This window comes from Aplidium turbinatum, chromosome 12, assembly GCF_918807975.1.
Source record: "Aplidium turbinatum chromosome 12, kaAplTurb1.1, whole genome shotgun sequence".
Taxonomy (NCBI): domain Eukaryota; kingdom Metazoa; phylum Chordata; class Ascidiacea; order Aplousobranchia; family Polyclinidae; genus Aplidium; species Aplidium turbinatum.
Window position 1 is genome coordinate 4,819,616 of NC_137483.1, and position 17,976 is coordinate 4,837,591.

General features: G+C 38.8%; 1 protein-coding gene and 1 pseudogene across 1 annotated transcript in view; one reads left to right on the forward strand and one right to left on the reverse strand.

The window, feature by feature from the left end:
• LOC145780891 (uncharacterized) overlaps positions 1–17,685 on the reverse strand; it is a 31,738-nt gene extending 14,053 nt beyond the window's left edge. The window contains exons 1-3 of the mRNA XM_082592545.1: positions 17,553–17,685; positions 7,410–7,561; positions 5,256–5,350 (exon numbers count right to left, since the gene is read on the reverse strand). Of these exons, the coding sequence (XP_082448671.1) occupies positions 5,256–5,350; positions 7,410–7,561; positions 17,553–17,595 (290 nt within the window). The 5' untranslated portion in view covers positions 17,596–17,685. The remainder of the gene's footprint in view (positions 1–5,255; positions 5,351–7,409; positions 7,562–17,552) is intronic.
• LOC145781471 (U6 spliceosomal RNA) lies at positions 10,116–10,216 on the forward strand (annotated as a pseudogene).
• Positions 17,686–17,976: the final 291 nt, after the last annotated feature.

Sequence of the window (17,976 nt, forward strand, 5' to 3'; positions counted from 1 at the left end):
GTTTTCACACTTGAACAGCTTCTAGAACCTCATCAGCTGGCATTTGCTACCATGACTAAATCATGTCGCCTAGTGGTTTCAACAATTTTATGCTATATTTTTTGTTATTGTGTTATACTACCATGTACGTACCTTAGTTATTACATGTATCTTGCGGATGCTACTCTGTATCGCTTTTTTTCAGATGCACCCCTCACCACACTGTTGCTGCTAAGTTAGATGAGATGCGAGAGACCTTGAGAGACTACAGCACTATGACGGATGACACGACAGAATTCTCTATCGCCACCACACTGTGGCCCCCATCAACTTACCTCCACGTGAGATGCCTCTATTCAGAGATGCCTTTACTTAAAGAAGCTCTGCGCAGACGTCAACTCGGCTAACCTCATAGCCGCCAACATGCACCGAAGCTGCATCGTTACCTTTCAACACGGTCAATCCCATGTCCACTGCTACATTGCGACACCACGCGTAGTTGCATTGTTACGCACTCAAGCCTTCTTCACACAAGAAGCACTGCTATTTGAGATACACAGACTTGCACTACAGTTGCACTGTCTATCCAGCATTCAGCTGCCCAAGACGTCTGCTTTACAGCTTGCGACCTTACAAGCTGGCCACTCCCATGTCGTGCTCATTATCCGTCAACAGACATAAACTGAACTGCTCAACAGCACTGCTTGTCATAGTCTCGAACTCAACATGCTTGAACTGTATACATAGCATATCTGGTCCTCAAAGACATTACTCGTATGAACGCCATCTCAGTCTAGTTAGCACATGAGTGTCAAGCCTATCTCCCCGGACGCGGTGCATGAACAATCAAGGACACTCAGCTGCCTATACAGCCTACGATATTTGTGCATTTTATTTTTACATTTATTCGTAATACTTACTCAAGAATGACGCAGCAACGTAGCAGCTGCCAAACCATAAATCCTCCTGAGCATGAGGTGAAACTGCATCCCTCCTGGACAAGAGGTAAAACTGTACCCAAGCCATTAGTTAAGCCACTGCAGCCTTGCCTAAATAAGCCAAAATGGCTCCCAGGGAGCTTAAGACATCGCCTTATCTCTTATGATAAACGACTGTTACCCCTGTAACCGCAACTACTGTAGCCTATTACAGTCCTGCAATTATTGTAACCTATATCGTAGCCTACCAAGCCAAAAGGGCTCCCAGGGAATTAAGACATCACCTTATCTCTTATGATAATCGATTGTTTACCCTGCAACCGCAATTACTCTAGGCCTATATCGTTCTAAGCCAAAGGGCTTCCAGGGAACATACGACATCGCCTTATCTCTTATGATAAACTACTGTTACCCCTGTAACCGCAATTACTGTAGCCTATTACAGTCCTGCAATTATTGTATATCGTAGCCTACTAAGCCAAAATGGCTCCCAGGGAACTTAAGACATCGCCTTATCTCTTATGATAAACGACTGTTATCCCTGCAATCACGTTATCGACTACTTATTAACTTGTGTGCGTTTAATCTCCTCATCCCACGAAAGGAGGGGGGTCAACTGTCTTCCCTAGCAATTGTTAGCCTACAATTGTCAATTTTCTTTGTAAAATACATATCTTACAACCACACACCTATACCTACTATTGCATCATGTATAACCGAGATATTGTAATATTATTTATCTGTTATTTTGCCGTAAGGAGGGAAGTGTGTAACATGTACCATGTTTTTAAATAACAAATTTATATTTCAACATTTAACCGAAATTCATCATTATTGCAAAGTGCATTTTAATGCTGCAAATTCAAAACCTAATGTTCTCACAGAACATAAGTCAAGCTTCCTGTAACAAACGCCACTCACACGGAATCTAGCTCAACACATCTGTATTTCTAATGCGACATAACTATGAAACCGGTATAGCGTTTCCCTTGATTCTTACGATAGCTATTATTGATGAAAAGGCTCTACCGGTATATTATGAAGTAAGCGGGGAATTGAAAAATGCAAACACTCAGACTTGGCATTCAAAAAAATAGACTTGCAAGCGAACGGACTGAACTTTAGAACAAGAAGGTTAAATTCACGACTGGGGAATGTCGCTCTTCTGACACCGGTCGCACTAAATTATATTGATTAGAGATATTTTTCAATTCCCGAATAGCAAATTTGAAACTTTGATTTAATAAAAAATGATTCATTCTATTTAATTCGTTTGCGTTTTTGTAGGAAGTCATACCCCTAGACTAGACAGCCAGAAGCCTAAATTATCCTTTTTATTATCCTTTTTAATTAGAGACTTAGAGTCTCTCAATATTCTTGTAAATTCTCCTTTTTATTTTCTTTTTATAAACAAAATTTACGACAACTAGACAGCCAAACCCTACACTGGGGAACTAAGTTAAGCAAAACCCTACACTAGGGGCTTCAGACGCGTAAAAACCCTACACGTTCATAAAAAAAATTGCTCTAGCACATAGGCTACCCAGTACCCACATCGTCTTACTCTATTTGTTGGTCAAGTCTATAGTCTCCTTCATCTTTAGCATATACAATCCATCAATTCTTACGGTACCGGTAGTTTTTTCTCCTTTGTATTTACCTCAAACATTGCTCTTTCTATTCTTCTCAGGACTGCCAGTTCACAGCTTCATTTATTTTTGCTTTATACCAAGATTTCTGATTTAACTTTTTTGTTCAAAAAAAGTTTATCTTTGTTATTATCAAGAAATCGGTTTGATGCAACAAAAATGTAGCTTAGTAATTTTCTGTTGTACCCATTAGTATTATCATTGATTTTGATAACTGACGAGAATAGATGATGTAAAGGAGGCCGTAAAGTGGTGTGTGTTGAGGCTCAATGTTGGGTATTCTACAATCGTCATAAACTACAAAATAAATAAAGCAATGGATTTAGACACAAAATATGTCCAACTCAATGACCAAAGTAAAGAGATCAGGACATGGCGATCTATACTACTGGCCATCCCAACGTGGCAACAGCCAAATAATGTGGGGACTGGGGGGCTGGGGACCTATACAAAATTTCAATTTACCGACTGAGATAAGTGTTACAACATGAAATCAGCAATTTTCATTGGTGAAGTAATGTTTTTTAGCCTAAAAATTGTAAATACAATGCCAAAAAGTAATTAAGATGTAATATTATTAAATAAATGGCAAGAAAGCTGGACAATAGCTACATGTGAAGAATACCCATGAGAATCAAGATATCAACAGAATCAAGGTACACGAAATCAAGAGTGACCCAACTTTCAAAACACTCAGTATATATGTTAAAAAATTCGTTTTCTAATCCAGAAGTATTAGTTTTTAGCAATAATTCATGCAAAAACGCCTTTTTTACGCCTAATGATTTGTTAGTTGCCAAAACTTAATAGGCCCCCACATTGTTTGGCTGTTGCCACGTTGGGAAGGCCAGTAGTATAGATCGCCATGGATCAGGAGAAAAACAATCTTTCATGATGTCCTTTCAGTGTCAACTGTCAGTGATATGATTGATGAATATGGAATTTATTTTCAAGTTATTAGTTTTATAAGTCAATTACATACGCTATTGCATGGGTGAGTTCATAAGGAATCTTGTCAGGTTAAGTTCGGGCGGTCTTGTAAACAGAGATGGGCGTGATCTTGATCTTGAAGATCACAAGTGATCTTGAAGATCAAGATCGTGATCTTGATCTTGATCTTCAAGATCACTTTTTTTTTGGTGATCTTGATCTTGATCTAAGATCACTTTTTTTTGTGTGATCTTGATCTTGAAGAACAATAAGATCAAGATCACTTTAAAATTAAACTTTACTTCCTAGATAGAGGCATTTTTTTAAAACTTGTACTGTACAAAGTAGTTAGTGGCGACTACTAACATTAAGCCACTGCTAATCTGGTATGTGTCGAACAAAAGACGATTTAAAATCTCCATCTAATCTGGTCAGTGTTGCCATTTCAAAATTGAAAAAGTTTTCGGTGTTGGTCATAATAAATAAGTTAACTTCCGTGTACTTTATGTTGACGTATAATAAAAAATGATTTAACTTTGTTCACAATTTCCATGTGTGAATTTTAAAGAAATGTTTGCTTTCTTTGACCCAATTTTAGATGTTTCAAAAGTGTAGAATGGCGGTGTTAAAAAATCTGGACTCTAGCCGACTTTGGTCATGTAAAGTGGTTTATTGCAGCAAATCAACCAGACTAAGACTTGTTTACGGTCTGAGTATGGAGCGGTTTGTTTGACCGCAAACCTCTGGAACTTTTTTGATAGCAGACAACAGTATCAAGGTTGCCAGATGGGTAAATGGTGCAATAAACATTGACATAACACAGTGAAAGTTAAAACAACTTAGTAACACGAATAAAAACTCCAACATAAACCAGACAAAAATTTGGTAAAAAATGATGCAGTTAAACTTTATTATTATTTATTTATTATAAATAAAAAGCATAAAACTAATTGCTTTTTCAGTAGGCTACTATTGTAATTAACCTCGGCCTTGGGGTGACGTTGCGATTCTACGCAAACTACGTCAACAATTGATAGGCCTAATAGCAACAGCCACTAACTCATTACAATTCTTAGGCCAGCGATCGAGTAGTTAAAAGTAAAAGTTAGCAATACCAACTATATACCTTTACCCGGGTTGCTTATATACAGTATAGTAACTATTTTTTGCAACATCATTGACCAAAAACTTCATTTTTTTTCAAGTACACAAAAAGTGATCTTGATCTTCAAGATCACGATCTTGATCTTGATCTTCAAGATCACTTAGTTTGGTGATCTTGATCTTGATCTTCAAGATCACCTATTCTTGGTGATCTTGATCTTCAAGATCACCAATACTGGTGATCTTGCCCATCTCTGCTTGTAAATTAGGGATTTTAAGTTGAAATGGTGGAGCTTTCAGTTACCTGTACTTGAAATTGACCTTTCTGTTGAAACTTTGAACATTATCTGGCAACACTTATAAATAAGACAGGTTAAGCGTGAAACCTGACTTGAACATCCAACTTCTGCCAATTGTAGCGTACAAACAACGTTGTTTTCACCTACTACACCGTGTGATTGCTCTCGTCATACGGTAGCCTACCATATGCGAATGATTGTGTTTAAAACATTTTATGAAGTGAAAACAGCATTTTTAAATAAAATTTTAAAAAAAACATGCTAAGTGAAGGTAGATTATTTTGGTGGGATGGCGAAGAAGCAACACAAGTCTTAACTTTAATAATAGAGCAAGACCAGTTAAAAAGACTTCATACCTTATCTGAAATGTGTATACGCCAAGATCAAAACTAGATGGTGTAATAGTTGTTGCCGCACCACCAGTGTTAACGGTTACTGATGCTATAACAACCTAAAATAAAAGATATATATTATAATGCATAGTATAATATTACTGTGGTACAAAATAAATAAACTTGGTTCGGATCAAATTCAATAGATATTTTAGTAATAAAATAATGACAAAAACAGTAAAACCAACTAAATTAACAACATAAGTTTGCAATACTGGAAGAGTTGGAATAGAGACAATAGAAAAGTTAAAATAAAATCACCTAAAACTACCTTTCAAAAGAAAACATTTTAAACATAAATTATAAGTACATTTCTGTGTGCCACACAGCTGATGAAAAACAGTGTGATATTGGAACTATAAAATATCCCGATTTATGGGTGGGAGTGATTCTCTTTAGGTCAAATGGCATCATTATGCTAATAATATAGTTGGGTCAAAACAACTACTCGAAAAAGTTAGAAAGTAAAGATACAAAAACGTGTACAAATGGATGGATTGTTTGATTATATATATTTTATCTTGTGATTAGTCCATTTCTGTACAAAATCAAGAGAACATCCATATGTTTCTGAATTCAGTGGCACCACACCATGTTCACCTAGCATTGACTGCTCGAAAAAAATGCTATAACGTGACCATGACCACTAATAAAATACAACTACTTTCTCTCTCTCTCTCTCGTAATGCTGCATCCAATACCATGGAATCTGTTGAATTGCAACAGTGTTTCAATCCATGAAAATCAAGACCATTATGCGATACAGTGGTTTGTATGGTTGCATATTATCTGTATGATCCCTAATACTTGCTCCATACAAAACTCCACATGCCACCTCAAAAACTTCCCAAGTGATGGAAGTCAAAAAATTCTTGGCACCTGGAGCATCACTCAAGGCTGTCGAAAGACAATTGCTGTGTTCAGGGAGCTTGTCCAGTAAGTCCCCCTATCCTGTCTGCCAGACTTCAAACCATCACCAATTTATTTATTTTGCATTTCCTATCAAACTAGGATTAAAAGTAGATTTTTACATAGAACATAAAAGTAGAATGCAGAATTTAAATTAACAAAAAATTACATGACATTGGAGCACACAACAAATTATGTCTAAACGACAAACGTGTACACAACAGTTTTGACTCAGCGCGTAAGGCGAATGACCTCCGGAACAGCACCAGCTTAGCTATTAAACTGATACAATCATTCAGCTGTCTTCTTCTTTCGTTTGAGACTAGATCAAATCAAATTTCAGGGCAGGTGATGGAGAGCCAGGTGAGTGTAGCTTCGTCCAGCGTTGCTATACCATGCGTTCCATTTGGTACCTTATAGATCGGACATTCGAGAACGACATGGTCAGCAGTTCAACTATGATAACACCAGACACTGGAAAGGAATTTGGAATGTATAATTTGGAATGCAAAGTTTGTATGATTTATGTAGTAACTTAGCCCCAGGCCTACAGCTAACTTGACCCACTTTTGGCCTTAAATATGGCTCAGTATGGAGGTACTTTTGAGTGGTGTGGCGCCTCAGCACTTAATTCCTATGATTAAAAGAAAACATGGTTCACTGATTCATTGTGATGATTATTCACACTACCGTACTATGATTAACAATGAATCACTATATTCACACAATAGTAGCACTCACATTTTTCAAAACAAATTAAAATATCATTTGTCCCATTAATGGTTAGTATAATCTAAATTTAAATGCCAACTAATAGAGAATTGACCATCTAATGCAGGGGTCGGGAACCTTTTGAATTAAACGAGCTGTGAAAGGTACACATTTGGAACTGTATTTCCGTGAGAGCCATGAAATATGTTTAACGCTTAGTACAACTAACATGTAGTGGCAACTGGTGAGTTGTGAAAGTGACATATTTTCCTTAAAAGCAAAAAAAGCAGCGGTTCTGGGGGGACTCCAGGAAAATTCGAAGAATTAAATTTAATTTAGTGCATTTTGAGGGTATTCTCAGCTTTAAATTAAGATGAAAAGTTAAGATAAAACTTTGGCATTTTGAACTTTAGATTTATATTGCTCGTAAGCCATTTGTTCCTGACCCCTGATCCATTACATACACCAGTTCATGAAAAACTACAAATTATTCTTTACATTAGTTGTACTGGGGAACAAAACCCAATTGAAGGACCATGGAAGACTAGCTGATGGGACGATCGTAGAGCTGATGGTACACACATTGTTCATGCAATTACAACTTTCCAGAGAACTAAATGATTGTGCATTCACATCTTGGAAGTAAGCACCTAAATGCAGTAATTCAAGGTGAAAAAATTTCTATAAAAAACAATTAAAAACATGTTTTTAAGTTAGCATGTGGTCTATAATGGCGCAACATCAAAAGGTTTGCACAAATCTTTGACGTGTAAACTTAGAAGCATGTCCGTAACTTAAATACTATGATACAAAACTTCAAAACTGTAGATTAAATAAAATTTTAAAATGAACATAATTTTCACTCATAAACAAATTATCTAATCGCATAGCCTATTGGTTCAATACAAAAAATGTATTATTGCATAAAATTCTAAAAACCTTTACTGTGGGCAGTGGACACTTTATTTTAAGTAAAAAATACTACAGTATATATATATATATATATATATATCGTCAGACTAATAAAATAATGGCGTAACTCATTTTTTCTTGTTTTGAGATAATCGAAAAAAACTGTCTACACGGTTGTTTTCATCATATTTATTGTACAGTTAAACGAAAATAGCATGTCGATGCAAGTACAATGAGCATGTATACTTTGATTTGTTTCATTTTGCATCCCATAATGGGCTGACATGACTTAGGCCAGGGGTCACCAACCTTTTTTGCATGCGGGCCACTTTGGCACTAAGGAGAGCTGTGGCGGGCCGCACTAATAAAATGTTAGGTAGGTTGACTCTTATGCTAAAAAAGAATGCATTTCGTACCTTGTATTCAACGTTACATGTTGTTCATATTTATTTTAGAATACCGCAGCAACAAAATTAATTGAACAACGCTACTGCCAGGCCAAGCTCCTTTTACAACATTTTTGACTTTTTTTAACAATGCCTAATAAACGAGGCCACTTGTTTTGCGCACTTATAGCGAGGCGAGCGGTTTCATCAGAATATTCATCGCCAAGCAAGAGTGGTGTAGTCACTTCGCTTCACAAAAGATATCTTGCAATTAACAATTTTAGTAAACAAGGAAATGTTTGACACATCGCAATACCGCAGGGTTGGAAAAAATCATGATTTTTTTAAAAAAATCAAAAAAATCGGATTTTTTTGATTTAAATCGGATTTTTTTGATTTAAATCAGATTTTTTTGATTTTTTTTATATAAAAAAGCGTCGAGTCTACTTGGGGGAAGAGATCATTTTAGTAAGATAGCAGAATTATTTTTAACCCCTTGATTGATTGAAAGGCTTTGCTTTGCAAATGTTTAATCATTTTTATTATCACATTGTAGGCTAGCCTGTCTAGTGTCTATTGCACGGTACTACGACAGTTTATCGAACGACAGTTTATCGAAACGACGGTTTATCGAACGACAATTAATTGAACGACAGTTTATCGAAACGACAGTTAATCGAACAACAGTTCATCGAACGACAATTTACCGAACGACAGTTAATCGAAAACCTAACCCCTAAGCACTAACCAGTAACCCTAGCCCCTGACCGTTATCCCCTAGCCCCTAACTATTCCATTGCATATGTGCTTCGTCATTCGATAAACTGTCGTTTCGATAAACAGTCGTTTTGATAAACAGTCGTTCGATGAACTGTCGTTTCGATGAATTGTCGTTCGATGAACTGTCTTTCGATAAACTGTCGTTCTATGAACTGTCGTTCGATAAATTGTCTTTCAATAAATTGTCGCGTCACGCTATTGCACATATTTTTAAGTAGGTGTGATATGTTGCTTTATACTAAATCATAATGTGCATATCGAGATTGAGGTACGTCTCAGACTGTCATCTCACTACACTAAAATCTTTCCTTACGTTTGAGCACACATTACTTTGTTACTCAACTGATGCATAGCCTACAACCAGACTTTTTGCAAAGAAAGTTTAACTGTGTAATATAATTATGTTACCGACGTACCATACCAAAACAATAAAAGTTCAGATGACACAAAATTGCAGTTTATTTTGCATTGAGAAGTTTGTACATAAATACAAGCTCGCCAGCTTTTGCAGTGCTTAATCGATTTCGAACTTCTGATTGAACCAGACCAAAAGTGGAAAAAACTTGCTCAAAAACTATGTTTAGTGAACAACACTGTTTGTGAACTGCCAAGTAAACTAAGTTGCCTTTCGAAACATGCATAGCCTTAAGTATTTAAATATAACTTTTGTATTACAGAGAAGCAGTGAAACGTTTGTTGATGTATTTATTTTTATTTTAGCAAATAAAAAATCATTTGATTTTTTTAATTGATTTTTTTGATTTTTATTGTTTGATTTAAATCATGATTTAAATCAATGATTTAAATCATTTGATTTAAATCAGCCAACCCTGCGCAATAGGCTACAGGCAACAATAGTGACCTACAAACATATCAGCGAAAAATAGGCTCCAATAACAGGGAAAAAGAAACCAGGCACCATGAAACAAATGTTTGTAGAAATCACCCAAAAATTGTAATTCTATCGTAATTCATGAACAGTCTTCCCTTTAAAAAAGCAATGAGTTGCTTTTTCATCCTTTTTGTGAGAGTCTATAAAACCGTCTTTCTTTTGTTACAGACAACTGTCACTTGCGGTGCTTATCAGCGTGGCAAGAATTTGTTGATTAACAACATTTTGCAGAACTTGCTTCGGCAGTAGATATACTAAAATTGGAACGATAGAGAAGATCAGCATGGCCCCTGCGCAAGGATGACACGCGAAATCGTGAAGCGTTCCATATTTCTTAAAAAAAAAAAAAAAAACATTTTGCAGTAGCCTACTAAGCTAAATATTTTCATAATACAATCAGAAAAAGTCTTTAAATTTGGCCAATTTATTATAAATTGAGTTGGCACACCGACCTATTTTGCCAACAAAAACTTGCATAAAGAGAACACTGGTCGTGAAACACAATAACGGTGAAACGCACACTAGTGTTTACATGACATTTGCAAACTTAAAATAAGCAACCCTATGCTCGACATTTTCGAAATTCGAAAACAGACGTTTTAATCAACCACTGGGACAGTGTGGCTGGACATCGCATTGGAATAGCTTTAAGCAACTCTCACCTAGAACTATAATCTGATTGGTCGGTCGGTGGAATCGTATGCAAAGCGAAAATATGCTTCTCGGAAAGTATTTTTTTGCCTGTGTGCTCTTTAACTCCTCAAAAAAAGTATTTTTGGTTATACTTGTACGCTGATACCTTCCGCGGGCCGCAGCGATACAGCGTGGCGGGCCGCATGCGGCCCGCGGGCCGCCATTTGGTGACCCCTGACTTAGGCCATTTTCTGAATGCACTGACATGACTTAGGCCATTTAATATTTTGACTTTATCAATATGAGTTTTTTAACGGTGACATAATAACAGTGATAATACGACTAGAATTAACGGAAAAATCCCTAATAGCAACTCCAATCTAGCGATAGGAGTTATATTTCATGCTAGACTGCATATTTCACCCAAAAACAGTTTAGAGTTGGCAAGACAAGCTGAATAAATTATCAGTAATGAGGCAAATTATCAAAAAAGGAGTGGCACAATGTTGGCATAACATGTTTCATAGATTCGAGATCATTGTATTTCCTCAATTTGATTGGAAGATGGCTTGAAAAAATAGGAATCCATGTAGTGTCGTCTAAGTTTGTTTTTGACCGCTGTGGCAGATCCTCCCACTGTGCAGCCTCACATAATGGGACCTTGTACAATGCCTTTTCACTGCTTTCATGATTTCGGCCTCTAAGATCATGAACCGTGGGATCTCCAGCTTTCTTTCCAGGCCTAATACTCAACAAGCATCATCCATCGATTGTCATAAAATCACTGTGTTGCATCCTCTGTACATTGTTGGAATGCGGTCTGATCCTGGCATTCTGGATGATAATTTCGTAATCTCTCGTCGTAAAAATGTTGTTTACCAATTTTCGCTTGATAGTACTGTGCATGCTATCGCACTCCATTTGAGTGAGACCAGCCACGAGGTCCTTCTGAGTAATAGTGATGCCATGCTTCCATGCAAGGGTACATTAGGCACTAGAGACATTAGAGTTTCTATTTTGATATGCACACTCGTCACTCCAAATAACTATCTCCTCCAGACCGGGGCTTACACAAATTACCCACCCGAAATGATTAAACTGCAAGAAAGCGAATACTTCACAGCGAAAATCACTTTCTGTTTCATTCCAAATAGAGCAATAAGCGTCTTTTGATTCAAGATTGAATAGTGTAAAATTGTGTACCTGCAGCTTGGTTTTATAGTAGGCTACATAAATAGGCTACTGCTTGCCTTAGTTTTAGGACACAGAAGTAGAGCCTGTAAATCCATTGTCCATACGGATTTTACTGTGCTAGCGGACTCTTTGTCTTCGTCTTCTCATCTCAAGCTTCAATCTTCAACTTGATATAGTCATCGTATTGTTTCTTGGTAATAACACTGTATTTGAATGAAACACACACGTCGCACTGACCCTTACGTGGTATGAACAAAGCACCCGGCAGCCCGTCGCAACCAGTTCCCCTGAAGCTGCACGTTTCGATATTATTGGGCCGCAGTGGACATGGAGCTGGCCAAGAGTGTGTGCGTGGCCCTCGCGTAGTTACGACCACCGTATATAAACATACAAGCAAATGGCCTAAATTGTTTCAATTTGGACCTGGACCAAGCAAAGCCCAATGGCGATGATATCACGGGTAACGGGGACAGGCTTGGTAGAGTTGGAAACCTCCAGCCTGGTTTCACATATTGGCGGCGGATATATGATGATCGTCTCCCAGTGCCTTTTGCCCACGTCTTTTCCATCACAGACTGGGCCTCCAAAGCCACATACGACATCACCATCTAAACTCAATTTGAAGATCAACCAATGCTCGGACACGAGCTGGAGCCGACGATGAAAACGTATAAGTTCTCATTATGAAATACTTCCCTAAAAAAGGCTGTGCTCAATGGTAGTATTCCTGATGATTCAGCAAGCTCTTTAGCTTGTGGATAAGAACTTCAGCTGCATGGAGATATGGGCCCAGGAATGGAACGAGCTGCCACATATCCCTCCCCAGTTTTCAGTTATACCAGCACTCTCCATCCCTCCTGGAGCAGACCTCTCAAGAAAGGCATGGGTCACATTGAACAGGATCAGATGTGACGTTGGCTGCACTGGAGCTAATCTGCTTAGGTGGGGGTTGCATAATACGCCGATATGTGTCTGCGGAGCGGCAGAACAAACAATGCAACACATACTCCACGAATGTCCCATCTTACGGCCCCCAAGTGAAATCATTGGTATTCGACAACTGGACGCAACTACCGCATCATGGCTGCACGATGAGGCATTGCCAATCTAAGCTACTACAGGTCAAACGAGAGAAGAAGAAGCAAGCTCTTTGTATTGCCGATGAAGTTGGGTTATGGTATAGTTCCAGGGTACAAGAATTTCTTCTTTCTGTACATTGTGACCTTTCTACAGTAATGGGAATCTACAGTAGGCAAGTCATTGAGAAATTTCGCCAAAAAGTGACTTTCCTCTTTTCCCACTTTGGCACATTTAAGCTACCTACACATAAAAGTCAATTCAAACGTTTTAAAATCTATGTTTTCCTATGTTCTCCTTCTCCCATCTGTGAAACTCAAGAATGATGGCGAAGAACTCAGCAACGAGCTTATGAAGTCGCTAAGTGTGATATTAAGCTGAGAATTAATTAGGTACCGTATCCAACAATGACTTGCTACAAAAACCTGCCATGGGTGCGAGAAGACTCCGAGAAACGGCGCATTGAGAAGATCTGAACAGTATCACAGTGTGAGGTGATAAGTCGCACTACCAGAGTGCTAGAAAAATGAAGCTTCTCAAAGGAACAGAGAGAAAACAGATAGATTTAAGTAGGGTGGTTACTTGAAAATGGCTAAGATTACGATACATAGAATAGAAAAAACATAATTATTTTGTGTTATATTAATCGTCTTGACTTGTGATAAAGTGGAAGCTCTATTTCTATACAATTTAGATCGTCGTCTTCTGACCATCTGCTCTGTTAGAGGAAAGCTTTACTTCCAGAAAACGATTAAAAAGATTGGTAAAATGGCCTAAGTCATGCGTTTGAGTTAGGCCATTTGACATTTTTACGAAAATACCGCTTTCCCGTTAACGTAGGTCTTAGAAAATTATGTGGCAGATGCGCTACATTTTAGGGACCTACAAAACACTAATATCTCAATTTCGTCAAAAAGTGAGTTACGCCATTATTTTATTAGTCTGACGATATATAACTGCAGACAGTGCACACTAGGGTGGGGTGAAAAAGTACTAATTTTGGATTTGAGCATTCTCTCGCAGATATTTCTTGTGGAGGTTTGAGAAAACATCACACAAAAAATTTCAGCGATTTTTAACAACAGGAACCTACCCACTTTTTGAGTTGAAATTTCATAATATTTCAAAAAATCTCTAAAATTTCAAAGTTTTTTTCGCATTATTTAAAGTTGATATAATATTGTAATATTTCTTTTATACCTAAAACTATTAGTTTACTTATGTGTTTTTCCCAATATCGGGCCAATAGATGCAAAATAAAGTAGGGAAATGAATCACAAAAAGTGTAAAAATCGGATTTTTTCTAAAAATTTACCAAAGTCAAAAGTTACAGTATCTAATTTTGTATAGGCCAATAATTCCCGCAGTCAATAGTTTCTGCGTCGAATAGTCGTTTACCCTTTCGTGATTGTCTGACAATTTGATAGAGACGGTCTTCTTCTTTCGTTTGAGACTAGATCAAATTTCAGGGCATGTGGTGGAGAGCCAGGTGAGTGTAGATTCGTCCAGCGTTGCTATGCCATGCGTTCCATTTGGTGCCTTGTAGATGGGACATTCGAGAACGACATGGTCAGCAGTTTGTTCCTTCGCACCGCATTTGCAGGCCGATGAGGGAGCCAGACCTCACTCGTGCATGTTGGAATGGAAGCGACAGACTCCGGTTCGGATTCTGTTGAGCTTGACCCAAGTCGGCCGAAGCAGGTCCATAGGCCTACCAGGGGGGCGCGCCACCGGGTGGGGTATAAAACCATGTAGTTTGGTGTCGGTGGCGCACCACGCTGCTTTCCAAGTATCTTCCATGAAGTGTGCTGCGCTGATGGCATGATCGCTGAATGGATGTATAGTAATTCAACAGCAGCTGGCACAAAGGGGTGTCTTGACTTTAGTTGCCAGGGAGATTCCTGAGGTGAGATGTTGAGTTTTGCATGGAGCAAGTGGTTAGGATCCCCTGCCAAGCGAGCCAGGTGTATGATGGCTCCCTTTCGGCGGAGCTCAGCAGGTTGGATGCCTGCAAGGATTGGTAAGTAGGCTACTCTGTTGGAGTTGGGCGCAGGCATTCAGTCTTCAGTCACAGTTCGCAATGCGTCGTTGATTGGGCTGTCGATGAAGCGGGTGTGGGTACTGCGGCACCAGGCAGGGGCGCAGTATTCAGCAGTGGAGTGAACCAGAGCCAGGGTTGCAGTGCGCAAGGTGTCAGCACCTGCACCCCAAGTTTTGCCTACCAGAAATCTCAGCAGGGCGACGCGAGATGTCAGCTTTTTGCACAGTGACTGTAAATGGTATGTGAGTGACCTGTCAAGTGTAACCCCAATGTATGTTGGTTCTGGGCAGGGCGGCAGAATTTTGCCGTTAACGGTCACTTTCAGGTCACGTTCAGTTTCTATTGATGAAGGTATCCAGATATGGTCGTCATGTCTTGGCTCAACGTCGTTTGTAATGATTGCCAGTCTTTCGCAGAGTACAAGATGGCCAAGTCATCAGCATATGCATATTTGTCAGATGTTGTTGATGGTAGGTCGTGCGTATAGACGTTGAAAAGAAGGGGAGCCAGGGCTGATCCCTGTTGGACACCGTTTTTGAGTCGCCACAGTCTACTTGGTTTTCCGCTTCCGGTGGTAAGGATAAAACTCCTGTTGTGGATGAGTTCCATGATCATTTTGACCATGTGCCTGTCAGGGAGTAGGCGGAGTAGCTTGTAGACTAGGCCACGGTGCCAAACAGTGTCATAGGCTGCTGTTAGGTCGATAAAAACAGCCCCCGCTTTCTTTTATGCCGAGAAATTCTCCTCAATATCCTGAGTTAGTAGTGTGACTTGGTCTGCAGTTGACCTTTCGTGTCGGAAACCAGCTTGTTCTTTGGGAAGCAGTGGGTCGATTATTGGTTCGACACGGGCGTAGATCAGTCTCTCAAGGATCTTGAAAGGGATGCAGAGCTAGGAGATGGGGCGATAGCTCTTTGCATCATCTAGTGGTTTGTTTGGCTTAGAGATTGCGACGACCAGAGATCTTCTCCATACTTTAGGAATCTTGAGGCGGCGCAGGCAGGACGACAGGAAATCGCATAACCAGGACTTTAGAACATAACCAGCTTGCATGATAAGCTCTGGACATATCCTACCTGGACCAGGGGCCTTACCAGGTTTTAGGTGCTTGAGGGCAGCATTGAATTCGCTCCGTGAGAAGGAGCTAGAAATGCTCTCCTGGTTGGGTGTGTTGATCTTCCAAAGCTTTGTCACTTCTTTGGTAACAAACCGATTGGAGGTACGGTCACACGGCTTATATCTCCCATTTTTTATTACCTGCGATGCGATCTTATTAGCAGGAATGGGACATTGTCGGGGTGATTGTCTTGATCGTCCCGTAAGGTTAGGCTATTGAGTGTGCTCCACGCTGTACGGCTTGAGTGCGAGAGATTGAATGGTCTCTGTCCAGCGTTCTTTTCTTTTTGCATCGAGTCTTTCCAGAAGAGCCTTGGCGGCTGAGGGTGTTGTTTGACCATCTGAAGAGCTAACAAAAGATTGGTAGAGGCGCTCGCACTCTGCATCCCAGCACGAAGTGTAGTTACTTCTACGACCGCAGCACACTCTGAAAATGTGATAATGGCAATGCTTGCTGACGACTCCAGAGAAGTTCGAGAAAATGCAGTCATGGCTATATGAAAATTCGCAATGAGGCAAATATTGGTGATAGATCCGTTCGGAAGTTTGTTGTTCCAACGATAAATTATGAGGCCAACCATTATTCCGACATCACCGTATATTTATGTTATGAACCTATCTTCACAACCACAGTTACATCTGATGACATCATCTCATGTCGTGAAAGCAAAATAGAAGTGAAAAGCTATTCAAACCACTCGCAATCAGTAGAAAGAATTGTGAAATTGGTGACTGATGCATCGCACAAAGTGTGTGGGTTTGATAGAAGACATGGATTCATCTGTGCTGGTATAGCTTCCAGGAATCTGATTCCTGTTGCAGACACAGAGGCGCACTACAGCCAAGCACATTTGTAGATACTGTTAACACTAAAATCAAGTGCTAGTATATTTGTGTTACAATTGAATTAGTGACTATTGAATCCAGTTGATTTTGCATGTCTATCATTTTATATTCCCAAAACTGATTTTAAAATGCAATGGTAGGCAATTCGATTTTTGGAAAAAATTGCATGTTTTTGCAAAAAAATTAAAGCAATCGAATCTCAAAACCTAAAAAAAACTTGTATTAGAAGCTAGTCCAAGTCAGTATTAGTGCAATGCAAAATAGTATATTGAAGATCTAGCCAAAAAAAGTGTCTTTAAAGTTCTATTTTCATGAGCATGTTTCGCATATTTTTCGAAAAAGGCAGAATTTTCAACCCAAAAAGTGGGTAGGTTCCCAAGGTCAAAATTTCCTCAAATTCGGTTTCTAGTCGTTTTATGTTGTTCCACAAGAAATATCAACGAGACAAAGCAAAATTTTTGGTTCACCCCACCCTAGTGCACACCGTTTCGACCTCCTGGTCTCATTAGTGCAGTAGTTACACCGGAATAATGGCAATGGAGATGTATCTATATACCTCCATGTGACATTTTCCCATTTGTGGTACCTAAACAGTAACCAAAAATGGTACTACTGCCAACCTTGCCAAAGTGCTCAAACTGCAAGCAGTGAACTTTGCGCAATGCATAGCAAGGTGCCTCCAGTAAAGTGCTCAATCGGCATAAGCCAAGAGCGTCAAGTAAAAAACTGATCATGCTAGTTTAATGGTCACATGTAACACTTACCCATGAAGCAAAAAAGAGCGATAAGAAAATATCTACGATCCATTATTTTGTTTCCGACGTTATCTTTTACAGTTTGAAAGATAATTATAAAACACTAAGAGTTAATAACTTAATACAAAGATAAGTGATACCTATTTAATAAATTACAACACTTTTCAATCCTGTTTTATGCTATATACAATAAAAGTACAACCACAGCTGAAAACTGAGTGAAAACACCACAGTTTCTGCTAACTGTCATATTTAATCAATCGCCTCCAGTCTTTGCCTCCAGCCGCACGTGTACAAGGCCTCTATGGTACGTATAAATTTGACTTAACTTATAGATAATATAATTCAACATGACTTATGGGGAATTATAGGATCAAAGTAAGACATACGAAGCCGAGCAACGTTATCAAGTTTAACATATTAATGTTTATTA